The sequence below is a fragment of the Sus scrofa genome, chromosome 3, assembly GCF_054392235.1.
Source record: "Sus scrofa isolate SSC_HxYL_T2T_F1_AM1 chromosome 3, Sscrofa_HxYL_maternal_Yorkshire_Landrace_v2.0, whole genome shotgun sequence".
Taxonomy (NCBI): domain Eukaryota; kingdom Metazoa; phylum Chordata; class Mammalia; order Artiodactyla; family Suidae; genus Sus; species Sus scrofa.
Window position 1 is genome coordinate 83,442,442 of NC_139385.1, and position 25,788 is coordinate 83,468,229.

The 25,788-nt window shown below is 38.0% G+C and overlaps 1 protein-coding gene across 40 annotated transcripts in view; it reads right to left on the reverse strand.

Annotated features, from left to right (window-relative positions):
• Positions 1-13,693: 13,693 nt before the first annotated feature.
• Positions 13,694-25,788, reverse strand: part of ZNF638 (zinc finger protein 638) — a 140,625-nt gene continuing 128,530 nt past the window's right edge. For 10 of the 40 annotated variants that reach the window (XM_085018960.1, XM_013996059.3, XM_085018972.1 and 7 more), the window contains 7 exons: positions 23,774-24,998; positions 23,093-23,158; positions 19,832-20,786; positions 18,789-18,893; positions 16,423-16,524; positions 15,535-15,653; positions 13,694-14,010 (listed from right to left, as the gene is read on the reverse strand). In XM_085018960.1, the coding sequence (XP_084875086.1) occupies positions 13,945-14,010; positions 15,535-15,653; positions 16,423-16,524; positions 18,789-18,893; positions 19,832-20,786; positions 23,093-23,158; positions 23,774-24,998 (2,638 nt within the window). In that variant the 3' untranslated portion in view covers positions 13,694-13,944. Of the gene's footprint in view, positions 14,011-14,153; positions 14,280-15,534; positions 15,654-16,422; positions 16,525-18,788; positions 18,909-19,831; positions 20,787-23,092; positions 23,159-23,773; positions 24,999-25,788 lie in introns of all 40 variants that reach the window. The other 30 variants (XM_085018959.1, XM_005662475.4, XM_085018968.1 and 27 more) reach the window with 6 other exon arrangements.

Genomic DNA, 25,788 nt, shown 5'->3' on the forward strand with positions numbered 1-25,788 from the left:
TGCCAAAGCTTGAACCTCACCTTTGCAACATCCCTGGGGTATCCTGACCCTCTCCTTTCCTGACGGGGGCAGCTCGCCACATGCGGTTGCCTCAGAAAGGTGGTGGCAGCAGGTCTGTTGGAGTTGGAGGACTGAAAATGAAAAAGTTCATTTAACACCTGAAAAGTTCAGATAACACCTGAGTGCAGCACCTAGACAGTCCCTTAAAGTGGCTGTTACAAGCCAGAAATCATCTCTCTGGTCCATAATACACAACTAAGATCACTGGGGAGGCCCACACAAACCTGAAGACAAGGAGTTGTCCTCACTGTACTCAGGTTTGGTGAGAGGTGGTGCCTTAGTTAAACTCCTACCCAAGGTTCCATCTAGTCTAGACACCAGCAAACCCCAGATAGCCCTCCTGGCCACTCAGAAGCCTTTCTTGGTGGAATTCCCCAGGGGCTCAGTGGGTTAAGGCCCTGGCAATATCACTGCTGTGGCTCTGGTTACTGCTGTGGTATGGGTTCGATTCCTGGCCTGGGAACTTCTGCATGCTGTGGGTGTGCCCCAGCCCCCGCCCCAGCAGCCTTTCTTGCTAAGTCAAGAGAGGTTCAGAAGGCTCTAGCTGTTCCACAGGCCTCAAGGAGATTTAAGAACTGCTATCTTTAAAAGCATGCACCTCCACTGCCAGGGGTGTACTAAAGGCAGTGCCATGGGCATAGTCTATTTCACGTAGGCCAAGTAGGGAGGCAGTCTGTAGAGACTTAAAAATAATAAAAACTAGGAGTTTCCGTTGTGGCTCAGTGGGTTAAAAACCCAGCTAGTATCCATGAGGATGTGGGTACAGTCCCTGGCCTCACTCAGTGGGTTAAGGATCTGGCATTGCTATAAGCTGTGTATAGGTTGCAGACGCATCTCGGATCCCACGTTGCTGTGGCTGTGGCATAGGCTGGCAGCTGCAGCTCTGATTCAACCCTTAGCCTGAAAATTTCCATATACCCCAAGTGCGGCCCAAAGAGCAAAATAAAATACAACTGTTTTTAAATACTGTCATTTACTACAGTCAACTCTAAATATCAGTGGTAAACCATTCCACCAAAGACCAGAGACTACTCCTATCAGTGAGGTACCAAGGTTTTCCACTTATCTGCTAATGTTCTTGCAGGGTAAGTGAAACAAAGTACCCTACACTTAATCAAGGAAGGTGATCCTTCCTTCTCTGGTTCCCTAGCCCTAACATACAGCTACATTGCCATGTTTATCTATGAACTTCGCTTCCTCAGTTCTCCAAGGGCCCTACCCACCTGACCAGAACTCTGGAGAAAAAAGCACAGGCTCTGGGGTTAAATGCACTGGTTTTCAATCCCAGTGCTAGTTGTGTGCCCATGAGCAATTTACCATCTCTCTGAGCTTGCTCCCTCACCTAAGGAAAATGAAAATTATCATAGCATCTATTTCCTAGAATTATTCTGAAGATTAAGTGAGAGTGCTGTAAAACATGAAACACACTGTCTAGCACATTGACAGGATTCACATTTCACCTTCTCCTAGGTTATGAGAATTAAAAGCTACCAGCACACACTCTATCAGACATTCTTTTTTCACTCCTGACTGCAGTTCCAATGCCTAGTTGAGAAATGAGCTCACCTAATTGGTGTGAAAGTATTTTTTTTCTCACACCAATTATTTATGTCTATAGTAACTGAAGTCATTTTCTCACAGGTTATATTACTTTTTCTATAAAAAACTTAAAGAAAAGCAGTATCTTCATCTCCAAGTTTTGGGCCTACCTACACTACAAGGCAGCTGGGCAAGTGAAAATGTGTTAACCAATTAATTTCAGTTCAATGAGCCTAAATATTATGCAACATTTTAGTTTGTCTTTTTGCCTTTTCTAGGGCCGCTGCCGCGGCATATTGAGATTCCCAGGCTAGGAGTCTAATAGTGCTGCAGCTGCCGGCCTATGCGAGAGCCACAGTGACAAGGATCTGAGCCGCGTCTACAAACTACACCACAGTATGTCAACACTGGATCCTTAACCCATTGAGCAAGGCCAGGGATCAAACCCACAACCTCATGGGTCCTAGTCAGATTTGATAACCACTGCGCCATGATGGGAACTCCTGCAACATTTTAGTTTAATTGGAATAAATAAGTCTAATGACATTTAATAAAACTATTGGTATGGTGAGGTTCAAGTCTATCATCTTTGTATAAGTTTTCTATTGGTCTCCTAGGTCCTTTACTTGTCCTTTCCATTTTGGGGGGTTAGATTATTTCTTAATAATCACTTTATATTCTCTGTTGACTTTTTAAACATTCCTAATTTCTTTTTAATTGGTAGAGTTTCTTAGTTTATTACCATATATCTTGAGTTAATATTATACAACTTTACAATTAATGTGAAAAATTGAAACAATATAATTTCATTTTACTCTCTAATTTCCCTCTTGGTCATTTACTTTACTATTCCATATATTTTTTTTTTTTTGTCTTTTTTTGCTATTTCTTTGGGCCGCTGCCGCGGCATATGGAGGTTCCCAGGCTAGGGGTCCAATCGGAGCTGTAGCCACTGGCCTACGCCAGAGCCACAGCAACGCAGGATCTGAGCCGCGTCTGCAACCTACGCCACAGCTCACGGCAACGCCGGATCGTTAACCCACTGAGCAAGGGCAGGGACCGAACCCGCAACCTCATGGTTCCTAGTCGGATTCGTTAACCACTGCGCCACGACGGGAACTCCACTATTCCATATATTAACTCTTGAAATCTATGTCTCTCAATAAGCATTTAGCATTGGTGATGCTGTCAAGTATCTTTTTATGCTTTTGTTTTCATGTAAGCCCTTGAACATTTACACACACATACACTTTTTTTAAAGTTCAGTAGGTACCTCAGAAACCTGTAATGTTTTCCATAGATGTCAAGGCAGAATAAAGTGGTACAGAACCTTACTTTTCATGGAGTCTGTGACACAGAATATCTTACTCATTTCCCTATCTTTCCCTTAAAATTTTCTAAAAGTCTTCTTTTAACAACCACCCCTTTAAGAAAAACAATCCTAAAGTTTTATTAAAAGGTATACTTGCCTTCAGCTCATGGAATGTATTGTAATCTAACTCCAGCAGTTCTGTTACCTGCAAAAGGTTCAACATCTGACAAAACCCCTCCTATGTTTGCACAGGATTCATTTATTTCCTGTCTCTCCTCTATCTTCCATCTATGTTCTTACTGTCACTGGGTCTCCATTTAGGTGAGCAATCATGACAACATATAAGGTATTAAAAACCAATTAGCCCATGGACATGAATCTTCCTATGCATATAAAAAACACAATACAAAATTAACAAAGAAAGATTATTTATATCAGGAAGCGAAGCAAAATAATGGAGAAAGTAGCTAGACTTCTTTGACTATTTCCTGTTTTGTAAGTGTGACTTTGGAACCATGTAAAATGTTTCATGTAACACAATTAAATTTAAAAATGAGAACCATTAAAATCAAAAATGAATTTTCTTGTTGTCTTTTTAGGGCCACACCCATGGCATATGGTGGTTCCCAGGCTAGGGGACTAATCGGAGATACAGCTGCTGGCCTATACCACCACCGCAGAACGCCAGATCCAAGCCACGACTGCAACCCACACAGCTCACGGCAATGCTGGATCTTTAACCCACTGAGCAAGACCAGGGATTCAACCTGCATCCTCATAGATGCTAGTCAGACTTGTTCTGCTGAGCTACAATGGGAACTCCAAAAAAAATGTATTTTAAAAAATGAACCTCAATGTTAATCTAGATGGCAGTGTAACTGCAAAAGAACTATTCCAAATGACTTGGAAGCCCTATAACGTGAACTTATACCCTTACTAGGGTATACCCTAAAGACAAAACAAAAGCTGGAAAATTTTTTTTTGATAATCACATTGTTGGTTGTGGTCTTAGTATTGTTATTTTGACTGTGATGTATGTAAGATTCAGCTAAGCAATTCTGTGAGGGTTTAATTCTAATAACCTGATGTCCTTGAGAGTCAGAATCCCTGACAGAGAACAACGAAGATCTGGTTTAAGTCAGAAGAGGTAAATAAAAACTTGAAAGTCCTGAAATTGAACTGAAAGAATCAGTATTATGACAATGCATTTTATCTTAAAAACAAAACATATACTTGCAAGTTTTGTCCACTGAAGAGCAATAATATCAAAAGAACCAATGAACACCCGAAGTAGCGACTGTTCTTTGAAGATAAAAGCCTGACTTCAGATCTGGGGCAGTAAGTGTACAGGTGAAGCTGCAACATCTTCATATACGGATAACAAGAAATGAATGAAAATTGGTTGTGTCATGTTAAAAGGAATGAGTATGAATAAGCAATGAGATCCTGCTGTACAGCACAGGGAACCATATCTAGTCCCTTGTGGTGGAACATGATGGAGGATAATGTGAGAAAAAGAATATATATATATATATATTTATGACCAGGTCGCTTTGCTGTACAGTAGAAATTGACAGGAGTTCCCGTCGTGGTGCAGTGGTTAACGAATACAACTAGGAACCATGAGGTTGCGGGTTTGATCCCTGCCCTTGCTCAGTGGGTCAAGGTTCCGGCGTTGCCGTGAGCTGTGGTGTAGGTCGCAGACGCGGCTTGGATCCTGTGTTGCTGTGGCTCTGGCGTAGGCTGGCAGCTACAGCTCCGATTCAACCCCTAGCCTGGTAACCTCCATATGCCACAGGAGCGGCCCAAGAAATGGCAAAAAGACAAAAAAAAAAAAAAAAAAAAAAAAAATTGACAGAACTCTGTAAATCAATGATAATGGAAAAAATAAAAATCATATATAAAAAAATAAAAGAGAGACTATCACAATAAAGACAGTAACATGAAAAAAAGGCCGGGCCGGGGGGGGGATGAGTCCTCATCATGGCTCAGCAGAAACGAATCTAACTAGCATCCATGAGGATGCAGGTTACATCCCTGGACTTGCTCAGGATCGGACATTGCCGTGAGCTGTGGTGTAGGTCAGACTTGGCTCAGATCTGGCATTGCTGTGGCTGTGGTGTAAGCCAGCAGCTACAGCTCCACTACGACTCCTACCCTGAGAACCTCCATATGCCGTAGCTGTGAAACTAAAAAGAAGGGGGAAAAAGAAAAAAAGGAATGAGCAGTCAAATCAAAAAAGGTCAAAAATGGAACAATTTGAGCATCAACAGGGTAATACTGCAAAGGTTTCCAATATCTAACATATTAAAATTCATAAATTCATTATTACTCAAACCAATTTATCACATCTGTAGTTGTATACTGATCATAACAATCCAATTTCACAGGATTTCCATCCCAAAGCCCAAGAACATGCCCCACCCCCCAAACAGTCTCCTCTGGAGACCATAAGTTTTTCAATGTCTGTGAGTCAGGATCTGTTCTGCAAAGTTCATTCTGTCCTTTTTTCAGATTCCACATGTCAGTGATAGCCTTTGATGTTGGTGTCTCATTGTCTGACGGACTTCACCTAGCATGATAATTTCTAGGTCCATCTGTGTTGCTAAAAATGACAGTATTTCGTTCGTTTTAAGGGCTGAGTAATATTCCATTGTGTGTATGTACCACCTCTTCTTGATCCACTCCTCTGTCAATGGACATTTAGGTTGTTTCCATGTCTTGGCTATTGAAAATAGGGCTGCAGTGAGCATCAGAGTACATGTGTCTTTTCAAGTCATGGTTTTCTCTGGATAGATGCCCAGGAGAGGGATTGCTGGATCAAATGGTAGTTCTATTTTTAGTTTTCTGAGGCATCTCCATACTGTTTTCCACAGTGGTTGCACCCATTTACAATCTCACCAACAGTGTACTAGGGTTCTTTTTTCTCCACACCCTCTCCAGCACTTATTGTTTGTAGACGTTTGGATGATGACCATTCTGGCTGGTGTAAGGTGGTACCTCAGAGTGGTTTTGATTTGCATTTCTCTAATGATGAGTGATGTTGAACATCTTTTCATGTGTTTCTCGGCCATCCATATGTCTTCTTTGGAGAACGGTCTATTTAGATCTGCCCATTTTTGATGGGGTTGTTTGTTTTTTGGTTATTGATCTGCAGAAGGTATTTATAAATTTTGGAGATGAATCCCTTGTCAGTTGATTGACTTGCAAAGATTTTCTCCCATTCTGTGGGTTGTCTTTTCGTTTTGTTTAGGGTTTCCTTTGCTGTGCAGAAACTTTTAAGTTTAGTTAGGTCCCATCTGTTTATTTTTGTTTTTACTGTCATGACTGTAAGAGGTGGCTCTGAGAAGATGTTGCTGTCTTTTATGTCACAGAGTGTTTGGCCTATGTTTTCCTCTAAGAGTTTTATAGTGTCTAGTCTTATATCGAGGTCTTTAGTCCATTTTGAGTGTATTTTTGTGTATGGTGGTAGGGAGTATTCTAATTTCATTCTTTTCCATGTGGCTGTCCAGTTTTCCCACACCACTTATTGAACAGGCTGTCTTTTCTCCATTGTATATCCTTTACTCCTTTGTCATAGATTATTTGGCTGTAGGTGTGTGGGTTTAATTCTGGGCTTTCTGTCCTCTTCCACGGATCTATACTTCTGTCTTTGTGCCAGTACCATACAGTTTTGATGATTATTGCCTTTGTAGTAGAGTCTGAAGTCTGGAAGCCTGATTCCTCTAGCTCCACTTTTCTTTTTCAGGATGTCTTTGGCTATTCCAGGTCTTTTGAGTTTCTGAACAAACTTTAACATATTTTATTCGAGTTCTGTGGAAAAGATCCTTGGTAATTTGATAGGGATTGCATTAAATCTGTAAATCGCCTTGGGTAGTATAGTCATTTGGATAATATTAATTCTTCCAATCCAAGAGCATGGTATATCTTTCCATCTATTTGTGTCATCTTTGATTTCTTTCATCAGTGTCTTACAGTTCTCAGAGTACAGGTCTTTTGTCTGTTTAGGTAGGTTTGCTCCTAGGTATTTTATTCTCTAGGATGTGATGGTGAACGGGATTGCTTCCCTAATTTCTCTTTCTGCTGTTTCGTTGTTAGTGTATAGAAATGCCGTCGATTTCTGTGTATTAATTTTGTATCCTGCAACTTTGCCAAATTCATGGATGAGCTCTAACAGTTTTCTGGTAGAGTCCTTAGGCTACTATACCTTAGGTAGGTATAGCATTATGTCATCTGCAAATAGTGATAGTTTTACTTCTTCCTTTCCAATTTGGATTCCTTCTATCTCTTTTACTTCTCTGATTGCTGTGGCTAGGACTTCCAAAACTGTGTTGAAGAGTAGTGGCAAGAGCAGACATCCTTGTCTTGTTCCTGATCTAAGCAGGAATTCTTTCAGCTTTTCACCATTGAGAATGATGTTGGCTGTGGTTTTGTCATATATGGCCTTTATTATGTTGAGGTAGGTTCCCGCTATGCCCACTTTCTGAAGGGTTTTTATCAGAAATGGGTGTTGGATTTTGTCAGGGGCTTTTTCCACGTCTATTGAGAGGATCATATGGTTTTTATTCTTCAGTTTGTTAATGTGGTGTATCACACTGATGGATTTGTGGATATTGAAGAACCACTGCATCCTGGGATAAATCCCACTTGATCATGATGTACAATCCTTTTAATGTATTGTTGGATGCGGTTTGCTAGTGTTTTGTTGAGGATTTTTGCATCGATGTTCATTAGTAAAATTGGCCTATAATTTTCTTTTTTTGTGGTATCTTTGTCTGGTTTTGGTATCAGGGTGACAGTGGCCTCATAGAATGAGTTTGGGAGTATTGCTTCCTCTGCAATTTTTGGGAATAGTTTCAGAAGGATAGGTGTTAGCTCTTCTCTAAATGTTTGATAGAATTCACCTGTGAAGCCATCTGGTCCTGGACTTTGGTTTGTTGGAAGTTTTTAAATCACAGTTTCAATTTCAGTTCTTGTGATGGGTCCATTCATCTTTTTTTATTTCATCTTGGTTTAGTCTTGGAAGATTATACTTTTCTAAGAATTTGTCCATTTCTTCTAAGTTTTCCATTTTATTGGCATAGCTGCATATAGTAGTCTCTTATGATCCTTTGCATTTCTGTGATGTCTGTTGTTACTCTCCTTTTACATTTCTAATTTTATTGATTTGAGTCCTCTCTTTTTTTTTTTTATGTCTGGCTAAGGGTTTTTCAATTTTGTTGATCTTTTCAAAGAACCAGCTTTTCATTTCATTGATCTTTTCTATGGTTTTCTTTGTTTCTATTTCACTGATTTCTGCTCTGATCTTTATGATTTCTCTCCTTCTGCTAACTTTAGGTCTTGTCTGTTCTCTCTCTAGCTGCTTTTGATGTAGTTAGCTTGTTTATTTGAGCTTTTTCTTGTTTCCTGAGGTAGGCTTGTATTGATATAAACTCTCCTCTTAGAACGGCTTTTGCTGCATCCCATAGGTTTTGGAGTATCGTATCTTTGTTGTCATTTGCTTCTAGGTATTTTTTTAATTTCCTCTTTGATTTCTTCAGTGATCCATTGGTTATTTAGTAGCATGTTGTTTAGTCTCCACGTGTTTGTGTTTTTTGCAGTTTTTTTCTCATTGTTGATTTCTACTCGTATAGTGTTGTGGTCGGAAAAGATGCTTGATATGATTTCAATTTTCTTAAAGTTACTGAGGTTGGACTTGTAGCCCAGGATGTGATCAGTCTTAGAGAATGTTCCATGTGTACTTGAGAAGAATGTGTATTCTGTCGCTTTTGGATGGAATGTCCTATAAATATCTATTAAGTCCATCTGGTGTAATGCATCATTCAGGGCCTGTGTTTCCTTATAGATTTTCTGTCTGGTTGATCTGTCCATTGCTGTAAGTAGGGTGTTAAAGTCCCTGACTATGATTGTGTTATTGTTGATTTTTCCTTTTAAGGTTGTTAGCGTTGCCTTATATATTGTGGTGAACCTATGTTGGGTGTGTAGATATTTAAAATTGTTTTATCTTCTTCTTGGATTGATCCTTTGATCATTATGTAATGTCCTTCTATGTCCCTAAAAATATTCTTCATTTTAAAGTCTATTTTGTCAGATATGAGTATTGCTACACCAGCTTTCTTTCAATCCCCATTTGCATGAAATATTTTCTTCCATCCTCTTACTTTCAGTTTGTATGTGTTCCTAGAAGTGAAGTGGGTCTCTTGAAGACAGCAAATATATGGGTCTTGTTTTTGTATCCATTCAACCAGTCTATGTCTTTCGTTTGGCATGTTTAGTCCATTACCATTGAAGGTAGTTATTGATATGTATGTTCTCATTGCCATTTTATTAATTGCTTTGGATTTGCTTTTGTTGCTCTTTTTTCTTTCCTTTTTCTCTTGTTCTTTCCTGCCTATAGAAGTTCCTTTAGTATTTGCTGTAAGGCTGGTTTAGTGTTACTAAATTCTCTTAGCTTTTGCTTATCTGTGAAGCTTTTGACTTCTCCTTCAAATCTGAATGAGAGCCTTGCTGGGTAGAGTAATCTTGGTTGGAGGTTTTTTTCCTTTCATCATGTTAAGTATATCATGCCACTCCCTCTGGCCTGTAGAGTTTCTGCTGAAAAACCTGCCGATAACCTTATTGGGGTTCCCTTGTATGTTTTTTGTTTCTTTTCGCTAGCTGCTTTCAAAATTTTCTCTTTGTCTTTAATTTTGGTCAATTTGATTAATGTGTCTCAGTGTATTCCTCCTTGGGTTTATTTTAAATGGTACTCGTTGTGCTTCCTGAATTTGAGTGATTCCTTTCTCATGTTAGGGAAGTTTGTGGCTATTATCTCTTCGAGTATTCTTTCTGTCTCCTTCTTTCTCTCTTCTCCTTTGGCACCAGTATAATACGGATGTTGGTGCATTTAACCTTGTCCCAGAGTTCTCTGAGACTCTCTTCATTTCTTTTCAATCTTTTTTCTCTTTCCTGTTCCACATCTGTAATTTCCACTCATCTGTCCTCCACCTCGCTTATTCGTTCTTCTGCCTCCTGTATTCTGCTGTTAGCTGCTTCTGGTGAATTTTTTATTTCAGTTATTGTATTTTGCATCTCTTCTTGCCTAAGTTTTCTATCTTGTATCTCTTTGCTCAGTGTTTCCTGTAAGTTATCCATCTTTGCCTCCAGTTTATTTCCAGTGTCTTGCATCATCTTCAGCATCAACAGTCTAAGGTCTTTTTCCTGGAGGCTGAGAATCTCCTTATCACTTAGCTGAATTTCTGGGGGTTTTTCCTTTCTCCCTCATCTGAGTTATAGTTCTCTGTCTTTTCATTTTTACAGGTTTTTGCTGCGGTGACGTTTTTACAGATAATAGAGTTGTAGCCTCTCTTACTGGATGGGATTAGAGGCAGCTGTGTGCCTGAGGGGTCTTTAGGTAGCCTGTTTACTGAAGGGTGGGGCTGTGATCCCACCTGGATTGTTGTTTGCCCTGGGGCTTCTCCGGACCGACTGATGGGTGGGGCCAGGTTTTCCCAAAATGGTCACCTCCAGAGAAAGGCAGCTGCTGAATATTCCTGAGAGCTTTGCTTTCAATATCCTTGGCTCACAACAAGTCACATTCACCCTTGTTTTCCCAGGATGTCCTCCAAAAACTGCAGTCAGTTTTGACCCAGATTCCCATGGAAACTGCTTTGCCCTGGGACCCAGTGCACGTGAAAGTCTGTGTGAACCTTTTAAGAATGGGGTCTCTGTTTCCCCCAGTCCCATGGAGCTCCTGCCCACAAGCCCTGCTGGCCTTCAATGCCAGATGCTCCAGGGGCTCTTTCTCCCAGTGCCAGATCCCCACACGTGAGAGTTTGATGTGTAGGTGAGTCTCTGTGAACCAGTTAGTTTCCAGTCTGTGGGGCTTCCCACCTGGGAGGTATGGAGTTGCTTATATCATGTAATCACCCCTCCTACCTCTTGATGTGGCCTCCTCTTTTTCTTCTGGAGTAGGATATCTTTTTTAAGGTTTCCGGTCCATTTGGGTGAAGAACGCTCAGTCTTTAGTTGTAAATTTTGTTGTTTTTAACGAGAGAGGTTGAGCTCCAGTCCTCCTATTCCACCATCTCAATCCCATCTCAACAAATTCTTGATCTCCCACTACAACATCTTTTTGCCTTTCAGTTCCGGGATAAGAAATGCGCCCCAAAGATCCTGAGTCACCAACCACAGCTTCGGGCCGGAAGCCACCGCACTAACACTTCATAAATTCAATTTAACGCTTAAATAAAAAGCATTTATCACAATTGATGGATGCCGATAAAACTTATTTTTGAAAAAAAGGTGAATAAAGGAAAAGCATCATATATTTATCATGTCTTTCTTACACAAACCATACCACTGAATAACCAAACAGCAGATGAGGGGAAGTTTCTACTCAGATAAGTATTCCAGTTCATATAAGAAGAAATATAGAATTAAAATATCACCATTCTGGGGTGTTCCCATTGTGGCTCAGCAGTAACAAACCTGACTAGCAACCACGAGGATGCAGGTTCAATCCCTGCCCTCACTCAGTGGATTAAGCATCCAGCATTGCTGAGAGCTGTGGTGTAAGTTGCAGATGCAGCCTGGATCCTGTGTTGCTATGGCTGTGGTGTAGGCCAGGAGCTATAGCTCCGATTTGACCCCTAGCCTGGGAACTTCCATGTGTGGCCCTAAAAAGAAAAACAAATAAATACTTTAAAAATGACCATTTTTTAATCCCTAATGAACAAATCAAAGTTCTAAGCATCAACTGCTACTAAAATCCCAAAGAAAACACTCAGATATTTTGTGCCTCCTGTTCAGGAAGACCACACCACCATCTGAAGCAGTTTTTGCCAAAAAGAAAGACAAATAACCAAGTTCTGATGATGATTTCATATTCAACTACCAATGTATAAGAGGAATATGTTAGAATTCCACTGAACAGTTGGAATCCACGCAACATTTTGCAATCAACAAAATCCAGACTAGGGAAAACCTTTAGCCATGCTTCTCAAACCATGTGACAGGTCAGTTTAAATTCCCCATCCCCCAATTTCCAACCCATCATAGATTAACACTTGTGAAATTTTTTCAAAAATGAAAAAAAAATGCAAAAAACATACAAACTCCCAATTTTTTTTTTTAAATTATTAGACTGAAGAGACATAAGTCTCTATCAAACTGCAATAAGGTTTTTCAGCACTTAATTTCTAAGTCATCACAAACTAGTACCAAACAGTTCATGGACTGGCACTAGATCCAAAGACCATATTTTGAGTAGCATGACTTTGCAAAACTGAGTATCTCAAATTTTCATAAAACAAATTCCAAGAGAAGAGAGTTTTCACATTAAAAATAATTTAGAGGAGGTTTCTGTTGTGGCTCAGTGGAAACAAATCTGACTAGCATCCAAGAGGGCAGAGGCTAGATCCCTGGCCTCACTTGGTGAGTTAAGGATCCGACATTGCTGTGAGCTGTGTTGTAGGTTGTGGATGTGGCTTGGATCTGGTGCTGCTGTGGCTGTGGTATAGGCCTCAGCTGCAGCTCCAATTTGACCCCTAGCCTGGGGACCTCCATATGCTGCAGATGTACCCCACCACCACTCTCGCAAAAAATTAATCAAGAGTCTTATTTACTCTGCTTCTTGAATTTACTGGCACCTATGCTCCAACATTTTAATAGCTCTTCTCCCTCTTATTACTTCATTCATCTATATGGGTTTAATTACAACAAACTCTGGTTTTTCACAAACAATCCCTTCCCACCCTCTTGGTCAGTGGCACATAGTACTTTGTCATTTTGCTTAAGCTGTGGCTAAATGTGATCTGAGTGTGCAGTGAGTTTGATGAGCAACAACAAAAGATGCTGCCTGGTGTTCTTCAATCCATTCTTGCTGAAGTAACTCTTGTGCTGTGATGGGGAGTATGAGATCTAAAAAAGTAGCTATTTTTGATTTCCCTCCATTCATCCTTTATTAATTGGCTTACTCTAATCTTGGAAGAGCTGAAGAATCAGATACTAAAAATTCAAATCACTAGGCCTACTTTTAAAGCATGGCTTCATTTACAACCTTACAGTACAGGGCTGTGTCCAGCAAATTATTTTTTTTGTTCCTTTACCACTCCCTAAAATACAACACATAATAATTCAAATTGCTCTTTTTTTTTTTTTTTTTGGCCACATCCATGGTATATGGAAGTTTCTAAGCCAGAGACTGAATCTGAAATGCAGCTGCGACCTATGCCACAGCCGCAGCAATGCTGGATCCTTAACCCACTATGGTAGGCCAGGGATCCAACCCAAGCTACCACAGAAACAACACTGGATCCTTAACCTACTATACCACAGCAGGAACTCCAACTCAAACTGTTTAAAAAGTAATTCTTATAATCCACAGGAAGTTGAAGCTGCTTCGTCTTTGTACTTTTAAGCTAATATTACATGAATTGCTAGAAGGTAACTTAGGTGGGTCCTGGCAGAAACAGGAAGCACAAAAAAGCATTTTCATAACCCATTAAAAAAAAAAAAAATCAAGCAACGTTTTACTCAAACCTACCTGGGCCAAACATGCTGTAACCTAATTTTATCAAAAAAACCCAAAAAACAAAAAACCCCCAAACTGAGAGTTTTAAAGAGATCTTTTAATCTCTATACAAGGATGGTTGAAGTAAAGTCAAAATACTGTCATGCCTATGACTTGCAGAAATACATGAAAAATCCCCAAAAATCCCAAATCACAGCTGTTGTAGAGATGCCTATTTGCAATCAGAGGCAAGCAGGTCTTTAATAATCAGCCACAAACACAAGATGGTATTTTAAATATACAGTAGGAACATTTATTATAACACTTCTAAAAGATATTTCTCCATGCCTGATGATTTGATATAAAAATCAAACCCATCATACTTTCCCCATCAGTCTCTCTACATCAAGGGCAATCAGAAATTTGTACAACATGAATATTTGCTTCTGAAACAAAAATTACAAATTAAGTGATAACAAAAATACACAAATCAACTGGACCCTAAACAAATTTCTAATGAATTCTTTCCCCATTCCCCCAATCACCTAGAGCTTCTTTCTTCAGCCTCATTCTGCTCCTTTTCCTTTCTTTGCTTGGCCATGAACTTCTGTTAAAAGCAATTTGTAGTAAAAAAATATTTATTAGATGTTGTTTTGCTGTAGATACAAACACATTTAATATATTTCATTGTATTTATAAATTAAAACAGCTTGATCCTACAAAATAAAGATTAGAAACACAGTGCCTTACATTAACATTCCTTCCTTCCATTCATGAATCATCTGATATTTATGATATACTAGGCATTATGCTTGATGCTTGGGGAATCAGTGGTCAACAAGTAGGTAAGGCCCTTTACCTCATGGAGCTTACATTCTAGTGGGGGAAGAGAAACAATAAAAAGAATAAATAAATAAGATAATTTGGGTGGTGGTAAGCATTACAAAGGAGAAATACAATAAAGTAAATGAGAATGACCCTTTTCTGGGGGTGAGAGGAGTACTCTACTTTAGCTAGGTCTTTCTTAGGCAAAGCCCTTTCAGGGACACTGTTAGGTGAACTGAGACCTAAAAGCAGAGGAAGAACCAGCTATACAAGGAGGGTTGGGAGAGGGCAAAGGAAAAGCAATAAAAAGGCACAAAGGCAGCAAAGGCACCTTTCACGTATGAAAAATAAAACAAAAAGAGCCAGAAAAGCAGGAACATAGTGAGCAATAACAAGCAGTGAGGTCAGAGAAGTAGAAAGGAATAAGATTGTGCAGGACCTTGTAGACACAAAATAAGAAGTTTGGATATTATTCCGTATGTAGTATAAAGCTAGTGGAAGATTTCAAATGGAAAATGACACGATAAACTTAAGAGCACAGGTAGCATAGCACAATGCTTAAGGGCATGAGCCTAGAATAAAATAAAAGTAGATTTAAATCTTAAATCTGCCACTATTATGACCCTGGGATTTGATATTCTTTAAGCCTCTTTCCTCATCTTTAAAATTAGACCACTGGAACAGTAGTATTTACCTCATAAAGTTTATGTGGAGGACTGAATAAGTTTCTAGCAAATAACAGTTCAATGAATGTTAGGTGAGTGTCTGTGCCACAAATTTAATACAGAGGAGATATAAATGCTCAGAAGCAATCGGAACCACTGTTTCAACTACGGCTAATGATGATTCTCTAGAGTTTTAATCCAAATGCTTCCCCCAAAGAAATGTACAACTAAGGGGATGAGGGGTGTGACTAAATCAGCTTAGGAAATGGGTTAAATAATTAAAATTAAGCAGATTCTTTGGCTAGACAATTCAGAGAGTTTAATATGCTGCATGTCCACGACTCTGCAAGAGAGCATCAAAATAGTTTCTCACACTTTTTAATGGAGTGTCACATGGGACTGGTGATATGCTGAATCTATTCTGGCACATGCTGCCAGAGGAAAAGGATTAAAAACTAGAAGTTACTGGCAAAGTACAGTAAAGAACATGAATAGGACTTTGAACTTAAGAGGACTAACCTAGCACAAACCTTAAAAAGTTTTCCCAAAGGGAAAGAATGTACATTCTGGGTATATACTTCAGTATACCCAGTTTGATTATAATACCACCTGATAAGCTGTTAAGAATTTTAAAAAATTACCTCTGTATTTTGCTTATGTCGTGTACTCTTGCAGTGATTTGTCATTGCTTTTTCACCTGAGTAGAAGAGGGAACAAATTGGACAGAAGAATCCAGCCTTCGGTACAAGAAAGTCTAAATCTAGAGGATAGGTAGAGAGAGAGAGGGAAGAGGAAGGAAAAAAAAAAACTAATGACAATTTATCTGTAGCGGTGTTAATCAATTTATCTAAACATGACATACTTAAACACAGTATACACTTATATACAAATGTAATGTACACTGGTATATATCCAGGGATTAAGAACAATTAAGCCTTTAATTACAAAACCAAGGTCTGCGTGTGTGTGTATATATATATATATATTTTAACATATTCTGTAGCATTCCAGAGCCTCCAGGAATGCCTGGGAGTTCCTCCAGAATAGTAATTCACTGGAAAAAGAATCTGAAGTTTTTGAAATAAACCTCTGAGGCATCTACTGTTAAAACAGGAAGAAGAGGCAGAATGATAGGCAACTGTCTGCTTGAGGAATATACAGCATAAACAAATACTGTGACCCTTAGCTCATCTTAGCTGGCCATGAACAAAGTCTGCTAGCTAAGCTTTTTCAGTATGTTCTTTCTACTCAACCAGAATTTCCAGGCAGAAATTCCGGTTGAGTAGACTTCTTACCGAAGCAGTGAAGAAAGTACCAGGAATGAAATCAGAGACATAATCCAGACTTTGAGAATACAATAAAAATAATTTCTGCCAGGTAAAAACACAGCTTCATAAACTGTTCTTAGAAATGCCAATGTGCAATACTTGCTAATTACCACTCTAAATAAGTCATCTAAGCAAAGTCATCCCATTACTTGTCTAAACAGCAAAACACATACTACAATACTGAATTTTTACTTCACATACCTTCAGGGACATCAGGTGCCACTGATTTCCCCGAAGAAGAGTCCTCAATCTTCTTGCGTTTTCGCTCTGGTTCTGAATCCTTTAATCCAGGTTCTTCATCCACTAAAAGTTAAGAAATTTTTCAAGGAAAAAATGTAGATTTGGAGATTTTGTGAAGCTGGTATCAGATAATCCCTGCCTTGAGATTAATTTATGGAGCATCTTTCTAAGTAAACCTTTCTTGGTTAATCCTACCTGACTATTCTTCCCAAGATTCTTTATATAAGAAATAAATGGGTAAATCTGTTCACCTAATTAAGTCGATTTAAGGATACAGGACTAAAGCTTTACAGTTGGAGAAAAGATAATGGAAGAAATTCAGGTTCTATGTTACTGGCAAGAGTTAATGTGTATACGCAAATGTATACACAAAGTGTGGATTAAGGGGAAAAGGACATGAGCAGAGAATAATTCTGATACCCTATATCCAAGCCCTTCCAACTAAGAAAAACATGAGCCTAAACTAATGGACTAAGACCCTTATTAGAATCCTGAGTGAAATTACAAACACTCAAGCCCAGCAAAGTGAATTAACATTCAAGAAGCACACAATGTTATTAGCAGACTGCATAAAATAATTTGGAGGGGAAGACAAAAACTGGTTACCCTCAGTAGCTGAAACACCTAACTTGTATAGTACTTGACAAATCTCTTTCACTTTTATGTGGGTCACTTAGCTATATCTTGGGTGACAAAGGCAGGTCAACTCATCGTTATACCTATTTCTTCACATGGAGAAAATAAAACCAGGAGAGATAAGAAATCGACCTGTCCAAGGATGCACAGCTAGTAAGTGACAGAAACTTGCGACTTCAAATTCAGTGCTCTCTTCATGTAACTGGCTACTCTTTATCAAATCTGAGGAGATGGCTAGAAACTATGAAACCATTATTTACTCTTCTCTTATTCCTTGCATTTTACCAGTCATCAAGTCCCCAAGGAGTCAATTAAAAAGGCTGTTTCCCTTTTCTTGGTTTAGTTAAAATAGTCTCCAGTCTCTTGCTACAAAAATTTATTCAAATAACCTCAAGAGAGTAACAGATATTCTCAAACACATCTGTTCCTACAACTAAAAGGCACCTTTATCTAATCATAATAATACATTATATATAATTATGTAATAATTTAAATTGAGATAGTATTTTAAAGTTTTAAAGTTTAAATATTTTAATATTTAAAAGTCATTGTTTAAAAAATGTTTTCTTAAGCTAGGTTCTTTTGTCAAACATATTGTCCATTAATGAAATAAATGGTTACAAAAGCAGTAAAGAAATGATCCTTTCTCTATTTTTTCCATTGAGATGAAGCAGTTCTGAGCAAGCCAACAGCTAAAGTTGCCCTATCACAACAAAACTCCCGTGAAATCATGCTGGAAGCATTTGTCAGTAAAACTATGACTATGGCTTGGCATCAAGGTGGGGTTAATGGAGAGGAACAGACAAAGGCAGGGTATCCACCTGGCCAAGAGAGAGAGTGTCAAGAAAGAGCATATGATCATCAGCAACAAATGATTCAGAGAAGTCAACAATAAGGAGAAAAAAAACTTAATAAATACAGTTTGACAACAGAGGAGTTTTAGGGTTTTATTACACCTGGTTAGGAAATGGGAAAGGAAAGAGCCTAAATAAACTGGACAGCAGCACTGAGGACCCAGCTAATATCAGAGTCAATGAGCCTGGACTGAATCACAGTTGGTAGTTTTTCCTTAAGAGAAAACAGGATTAATAGAAGCAAGAGAGCAATGAGAATGATGCAAAGAGATTGGTACAAAGATATGCTTATAACTGCTGTTTAAGTCAGTGGTAGCTGATTTTTTGTGTTACCTCTCTGAATCAATAACCTTGAGGTCTGGTTACCTCTCTGAATCAATAAACTTGAGGTCTGGAACTGTGTGCTTTTTTTCTTTTTTCTACCCCCTCTAGCATTTTGCTATGAATATAATGAATATAAAGACAAACTTGTTAAGTACCTGGAGTATTCTCCCTCATTAGACACTGCTCTCTATTTGTTTCAACATTAATTGTATTAAGGTTATTAAGACAGCTTATTTAATTCACTGGCTCACTGCTTGGCAGCATCCACAAAGCAAGGAACCTCATCCACGAAAAAGAGCTAGATAATAAATGGTTCTATTATCTCTATAAAAGGATAAAAATCTTTATCCAGATCTGTTCGTTATAAGGCTGCCTGCCCCCACTCCCTCACTCCCACCTCCTACCCAGTTCACTGTTTTTTTACTTTTCTTCTTAGATAGTACATCTTTGGAACTTTAACCACCACCTCATGTTGTGGTACTCTCTCCCCAACTTCTATCAAGCTTGCTTTACCTTCACTAATTTGGAAGCCTTCTTCACCTTTCGCTGCTTCTGCCATAACAGCTTTTTCTGACGGTGGTGTTTTCCCAATTCTCACTCTCTTCGTTGGCGCTTTAGCTTTAAAGAGAAAGTCTAATTTATTGTTACAGCAACAGTATTTAAATTGCTTTTAACTCTGAATAACAACCTTAACACTTTTGCAAATAAGATAGATATTACTCAAATTTGGGAAGGAAACTGATTTCTAATATAAAATAGGAGAATTCTATTTTTTAAATGCAGCATTAGTCTAAGCATTCTCCTCTAATTTTCCCATTTATCTTGATCACAACTACACCTTCCTATCTGCTCTTCTCAAGGAGCATACATATATTTTTCTGTTTTGTTCTACAAGACTATGGGATCTTTCCAGTATTTTTTTAAATCTTTTAAGATTTTTGTATCAGAAATTATTTTGATCTCCCTAAAGTACTGAAAGTGATCTGACACATTATTATTACTCTTTTTACTGGCTGCGCCTGAGGCATACAAAAGTTCTCAGGCTAGGGATCAAACCTACACCACAGCAACAACCATGGCCACTACAGTGACAACACCAGGTCCTTAAGACACTGTGCCACATGGGAATTCCCTGACCTCTTATTCTACTTCATCAAAATATTACTTAAAATGGTACCTTCACCCCTTCTAAGCCCTAAGTCTAAGCAAAAACTAGGAGGCAGTTTGGTATAAACATCCTTCTATTTATCAAAAGCTGTGTTTCCCCAATAATACAAACATACCATTTTCATTCCAATTCTAATGTGGGTACTCTAGTATGCTTTCTGGTTTTGTCACCTTTTCTTGAGATAAGTAACTCGGGGTAAGATCTGCTCTGAACGAAGAAAAATTTGTGAACCTTGAACATGTTTCTTTGGAAAATATCACTTGGTCATAATTAACTACTGGCTTCTTATGTCAATACAGTGAAATCATTAGTAATACTGCAACATATGTTTAAAAACTTTTAATGTAGTCTCCTCATAAAACAAAAACTACCACTCCTAAGTATCTACCTGCTAAGTGTCTTTCAATCATGGTTTTCAGATCTTCTTCCATAACATTCTCATTTACTGGACCCACGTGGGACAAAGCTTCAAGTTTGGTCTTCTTTGTGTCCACAGCTCTTTTTTTTCTATCCCCTCTTTTATCGACAGGATGGTCATTTTTGTTTTGTGCTAATTCAACTTTTAAATCATTGTCTCCATCTTCCTCCTCTCCAACTTCATCAACAGTAACAAAATTAAGCTCTTCCTTAAGGTTGTTAAAATCTGCCAATGAGTCTTCATCCTCTTCAGTTACTTCATCTAAGGTCACTAAATGCAAATCACTACTGTCATCCTGAATTTCATCTACAGTAACTAAAGTAGAAGGGTCTTCAGGCATCTGAGAAGAAATGAACCCAATGGAATCCCTTCCAGTATTTCCCTCATCTCCTTTAGCATTTAAAGTGGCAAAATTTATGTCTGCTGCCTCATTTAAAGGTAGTTCTTCTACTTCTCCGATTTCATCCACAGTTACCAAGCGTTCCTGTTTGAGAAGATCTTGCTCTTCAGCCACTGACAGTACAGTAACATCTTTAGGTTCGCTATGGGAAATGCAATCATCTTGATCAATTAACTCATCTAATGTAAGAAGTGAATTTGAGTTTTTTACCATCTCTTCCATATTTATTTCTTCATCATCAATTACTTCATCCACAGTGACTAGAGCTTGTGCTAGATGTGCAGCTGCATCTTCCTCTTCCCCAATCTCATCCAATGTTACAAAGGATAATTCTCCCTCCATAACACGAGGAGCAGAGATTTTCCCCTTCTTCTTCTTTAAATTAAGTTCAGAGGAAGGGGTATTTTTGAGGGCATCTTTCCTTTTTCCCTTTAGTGGATTCTGCTTGACTTGAAAAGGATTCACCTCCTCTATAACCTCATCCACAGTAACAAATTCATCCAAATTAAATGGAAATAAATGCTCCTGTTGGAAAGGGGAAAAAAAAACAAAAACAAAAACAAAAACCCAAGAATTGTGATCAACAACTAATAAATAGGTAGGTTCTAAACAGTCTCAACGAATGTGCGTAACGTATCATCTGTTAGAATCTCAGTGTAGAGATGTTTCCCAAAGCTGAAATTAGAGTTATTTTTTAAAGCCCCACAAATGAATCCAAAAAGTAAACAAAGCCAAAGGAAAATCCTAACAATATCAATTTAATTTTACCTTTACTTAACTTCAATAAGCTTACAATTATTTCCTAAATAATATATAAGTTTTGAAATGATGCACAAAAATACATTTAAAGCATTTATCAAACAATTTGTATAAAGAATTTACGGAGTTCCTGTCGTGGCTCAGTGGTTAATGAATCCGACTAGGAACCATGAGGATAATGGTTTGATCCCTGGTCTCGCTCAGTGGGTTAAGGATCCGGTGTTGCCATGAGCTGTGGTGTAGGTCGAAGACACAGCTCGGATCTGGCGTTGCTGTGGCTCTGGCACAGGCCAGCAGCTACAGTTCCAATTAGACCCCTAGCCTGGGAACCTCCATATGCTGCAGGTGCAACCCTAGAAAAAGACAAAAAAAAAAAAAAAAAAAAAAAAAAGAATTTACTGTTCCATATGTTAAATGATATCTAGCAAGTGTTTTGGAGACTTCATGGATTACCAAAAGCACCTCAAATGCAACTAGAAAATTAACAGCTAACTAGGTTATTTCACTGATCAATTAATATATATAATATACATACGTTAAGACATGTAATACTAAAATACAGACATACTTTATTTTACTGCACTTTGCTTTATGACATTTGGAACATACTACATTTTTTAAAAAACTGAACATTTGTGGAAACTGCAAAGAACAAGTCTACTGGTGCCATTTTTCTAATAGCTTTTACTAACTTCATGTCTCTGTCACATTTTGGTAATTCTCACAATATTTCAAACTTCTTCATTATTTATATATATATTTCATATATAAAAACTTGTATATTTGTACGTACATTGGTTTTTAAGACATAATGCTGTTGCACACTTAATATAGTATAGTATAAACATAATTTTTTTTTCCTGTTTTAGGGCTATACTCGTGGCATATGGAAGTTCCCAGCCTAAGGGTCAAATCAGAGCTGAAGCTGCCAGCCTACACCACAGCCACAGCAAGGGGGTATCCAAGCAGCATGTGTGACCTAAAGCACAGTTCATGGCAAACCCGTGAGGGAGGCCAGGGATCGAACCCACATCCTTATGGATCCTAGTCGGGTTTGTTAACTGCTGAGCCACGAGAGGAATTCCTAATAATAACAACTTTTATATGCACTGAGAAACCAAAATTTCATGTGACTCACTTTTACTGCAATATTTGCTTTACTATAGTGAGCTGGGACTGAACTTGTGATAATTCGGAAATATGCCTATATAAAGCTTATATTTTGAGAAAGTTATGTGGAAAATTTATTACTAACTTTATGCCGAATATAAATGCACTTGAAAAAAAAATTATACCTGTAATTTGAAAAATGGTGCCAATACTAAAGAAAATAAATTCTTGGCAGGCTTCCTACACATTTAGTATACTATCAATGGTCAATTACTACTAAATTCAATAATGGGCATTAGAATACATATTCAGTAATTCTGTGGCAGAAGGTGGAATCTGTAAGCAATTGTACTACCAATACAGTGAGCCATGGAATGAACTTAGTCCTTACTTCCACTTCTTACACTATTAACATTTCTCCATGCCCCAATAAAACAAATTTATCCTTTACCAGGGGGAAAAAATTAAAATAACTGAAAAAATATTCTATGAAGAATAGAAATCTAAAATACCAAACAACCCAATATAAATTGTAGTATGTTTATTTGACAGTAAAAGTCAGTACCAAGAAAGTAAATCTTAGAGCCCATCAAGTTAGGTTAAATGGAGTCATATCAAAAGGACTACAAATGGAAAGAACTCCTGTCAAATGCCAGTCTCCTTTACACAGGTGATTTTATTCTGTGTTTATAACCTTATTTTTGGTGGTATCTTCCAAATCTAATTCCCTTTCTACCCACCCCTGCATAATATTTTGCTCCACACCAAGATCACCAACTATTTAGCCTACCTCAAGGTCAAGAAATGAATGGGTGGTGGGGTCAAAAATAAAATACCTCATTCTTGTCTCTTGCTCTATATCAAACTAATTCTTAGAAGAGAGACACAAGTTCCACATAGAAGAACTCTCCTGTTATGGAGTGATGGAGTAGATGGGTCCATATTAGTGGGCTATTTCTTACCTCTTTGGATTTGGAACTTCTACCAGTGGTGCTTTTAGGATTCTTAGTGTTTTGTCCAGTCAAAGTCTGAAATATTAAATAAGAAATGTAGAAAAACAATTCACAATTAGGTTATTAATGTTTTTCAAAACAAACAAACAAATTCAAACAGCAAATAAATATTAACCAAACATAGTCAATTATACAAATATTTAACAGGTATATCAAGCTAAGTCAGCAATTAATATCAGTATCATCTCCATAAGTTATAGATAAATTCAGGTGTACTGATCTTTCCTTCTCTATAGTCACAATGTCTAAGCTGGGCAATCAGTAAGCTGATAAAGAAAGCTTCCATTTAAAAGAGAAAATGGTTTCCTTACACTCAGAAGCAGACTGCACAATCACCTCAGGAGATTCTCTGCAGAATTTCTTTTTTTAAACACAAAGTTATATTTCTGATCACATTTTATCCAAATAATAATTTCAAACCTATTAACAAATTATGAACTCGAGTTTATTATTCTAAGTGTCTGCTGGTTTAGACAGATAGAATCACTTAAGAAAGGGAAATGGGAGTCTGGGGGTCAAGGGAATGAGGAGATGAAAGTACAAAACAAGATTACACCTCCTACTCCTCAGCTACAACAGACAGCTAATCACTCCAAAGATACTCTGAGCCATTCTTCCTACCCTCCTCACCTTATTGTTGCTGTCATCTCGTCTCATCACGGAAGGTTTAGCCTCTGTTTCCTGAGACTGTTTTGTAATATCCCTGTAATCCAGTTTAGAATCCTTGCCTTGAGGGGCTGAGATCCTTCCACTGCCTCCTCTGGTAACACCGCTCTGAGGGGATTTCAATTTACTGCTGTTTTCAGATAAGCCTGACCTGGCACTTGTAGGTTTAAGTAGACCCAGTTCCTTGGCTGAAAGTTTCTTTTCAGCATTTATTTCATCTCTGAGTACAGATTTTAGAAAACTTTTCTGGTTTTCAGATTTTGAAGCTGTCGCTTTTGCCTTTGTAGAAGAGGCCATACCAGCCTTGATGCTTGATTTATTGCTAGATGCATTTGATGCAGCCAGCACACTAATTTTACTAGTCTCATCAGGCTTATTGGCCTGACCCACTCCTTTATTTGGGCATGCCTTGGTCACTGAGTTTTCTACAGGCTTTTCTTTCATTGCAGCCAAAATCTTCTCCAACTTCTCTGCAACCATCCTATCATCATTCTTTTCAGCCTTTTCTGTTCCTAATTGTAGATCCATTCTGGTTTCCCTGGTATTTAATTCATTCTCCTCCTTTTCATCCATGTTACTTTTTTCAGAAATTCCCACTGTGCTCACTGCCTGCTCTTCCCCAGTGGAAATTCCTGGTACTAAGGCCACAACACAAGTAGATGGTACTAATTCTGAAACAGTTTCATATTTGTCTACTTCAGTTACAGCTTCTATCACAGACTGTGTAATCCCAGAAAGGAAATCTTCTGCTTCAGATGGAGAGTCTTCTAGAATTCCTTTGATGTTCCTTTCTTCGATAAATGCGCTATCAGACGTTGATAATTCTGTTTCAGTGTTAATAATTTCTGCTTCTTCCTTCTCAAGGTCACTGGTATATACCTGCTGATTTAAAACAGACTCCTCTACATTTTCAGTGAATAAGTCAATACTGGCTGGAGTGGATGCCACAAGAGGAATTTCCACTTTGACCTCCTCCCCTTGCGTTTCAACTTCCAACATTTCAATAGCAAAGTAAGAGTCACATAGTGCTTTTTCAGGTTCTTCCTCACAAAGCTCTTCCTGCTGTACAAAAGTTTCTGTTCGAATGTTGGGAATAGATTCTTCTTCAACCTCACTAGGTTTAACAGAGGGACTATCAGTTGCTGTTTGCACCTCACTTTCATCAACTGGACTGTTTTTCAAGTCAGGGCTAAAAGTATTTAAAAACAAAAGGAACACAAACAAAAACACAAACAAAAATCAAACTATGATGAGAATTCAACCATCATAAATAATCCCATCAATGCTAATTGTTAAGATTTCCTGATGCATTAGCAATAAGCATTGGGAAATCCAGCCAATCAGCATTAAAAATGGTGCAGAAGTTTTGATGTAAATATATAAACAATATAAAATTTTAAAAAGAGCCTCCATTGCATTGATGATTTCTTTTTAGTTCAAAGGAAATAATGGCAGTATGATGGCCACTGATATGATCATTTTACTCATCTGAGTTACAACCAATTTTTCTTTCTGTGTCAACTTTGCCCCTGACATCAAAAGGCCAAATATGAATTGGAGACATCTCAAATTATTATTAGGTTCTATCTTCCCAACAGTTGTAACTGAGTAATAAAATATGTTTATGGTTCTTAAATGAAACTAAGGATCCATGCTTATTATTTAAAAGTTTATAGGTGAGCCTTACCTAAAAGGAACAGAAACTCATAAGCCATACTCTTAACCACATCACCTCTACTTTTTTCCCAATTTGAGAAATATTTGTTTTCAATTTCCCAAGAACTGGATTTATTGGTAATACCTAAAAGAAAACTTTCTTTGGAAATATCTTGTAAATCTTCTGTTGGAGATTTAAAGATATAGGCAAAGCTGAGAGAATCACCTTAACATAAACATGTAGTTTTATTTTAAAATATGTGCATTTTGGTTATGAGAAGAAATATGCTAAAGGAAATCTTTCAAGTTACAAAAAATAATTT